The 657-nt window shown below is 57.1% G+C and overlaps 1 protein-coding gene across 1 annotated transcript in view; it reads right to left on the bottom strand.

Annotated features, from left to right (window-relative positions):
* Positions 1–417: 417 nt before the first annotated feature.
* Positions 418–657, bottom strand: part of EMH_0044210 (uncharacterized protein) — a gene marked incomplete at both ends in the record, with an annotated part of 2,656 nt that continues 2,416 nt past the window's right edge. Inside the window, one exon of the mRNA XM_013495932.1 lies at positions 418–648. Coding sequence (XP_013351386.1) covers positions 418–648 — 231 coding nt within the window. The remainder of the gene's footprint in view (positions 649–657) is intronic.

The raw sequence follows: 657 nt of genomic DNA, 5'->3' as shown, positions 1-657 counted from the left end.
CCCCCAGCAAGTCTGGGGGCCCCCAGCAAGTCTGGGGGCCCCCAGCAACCCCCGGGGGCCCCAGCAACCCGGGGGGCCCCCAGCAGCCCCAGGGGGGCCCCCAGTAGATATAGGGGGGCCCCCAGCAGATATAGGGGGGCCCCTAGTAGATAGAGGGGGCCCCCCAGAAGGCAGAGAGGGGAGCTCAGCAGAAAGAAGCAACGAGGGTTTAGGGTTTAGGGTTTAGAGACGATATAAAAAGAAATTAAAAAAAAAAAAAACAGATAAAGGGTTTAGGGTTTAGGGTTTAGGGGCCCCTCGCCCGAAGGAGACGGATACTTTAGGGGCTCACACGCACCCTTGCTGCTGCTGCTGCTGTTGCTGCTATGTCTGCTGCTGCTGCTGCTGCTGCTGCTGCATGGCTGGAGAAGCATCCGATTACGCACTGCCTGTTGTTTGCGCTGCTGCTGCAGTATCTGCTGCTGCTGCTGCTGCAGTATCTACTGCTGCTGCTGCTGCAGTATCTGCTGCTGCTGCACCGTTGTGTATAGAGCTAGTCTGTTGCTTGTCTTCCTTCTTTTTCTGTCTCTTCATTTGCTGCTGCTTCTGCTGCAGCTGCTTCTGCTGCTTCTGCTGCTGCTGCTGCTGCTGCTGCTGCTGCTGTCTCTCCTTAAGTAA

This window comes from Eimeria mitis, genomic scaffold (assembly GCF_000499745.2).
Source record: "Eimeria mitis Houghton genomic scaffold, Emh_scaff1828, whole genome shotgun sequence".
Taxonomy (NCBI): Eukaryota; Apicomplexa; class Conoidasida; order Eucoccidiorida; family Eimeriidae; genus Eimeria; species Eimeria mitis.
The sequence above is the reverse complement of the archived record's forward strand: the minus strand, read 5'-3'. Positions and strand labels throughout refer to the sequence as shown.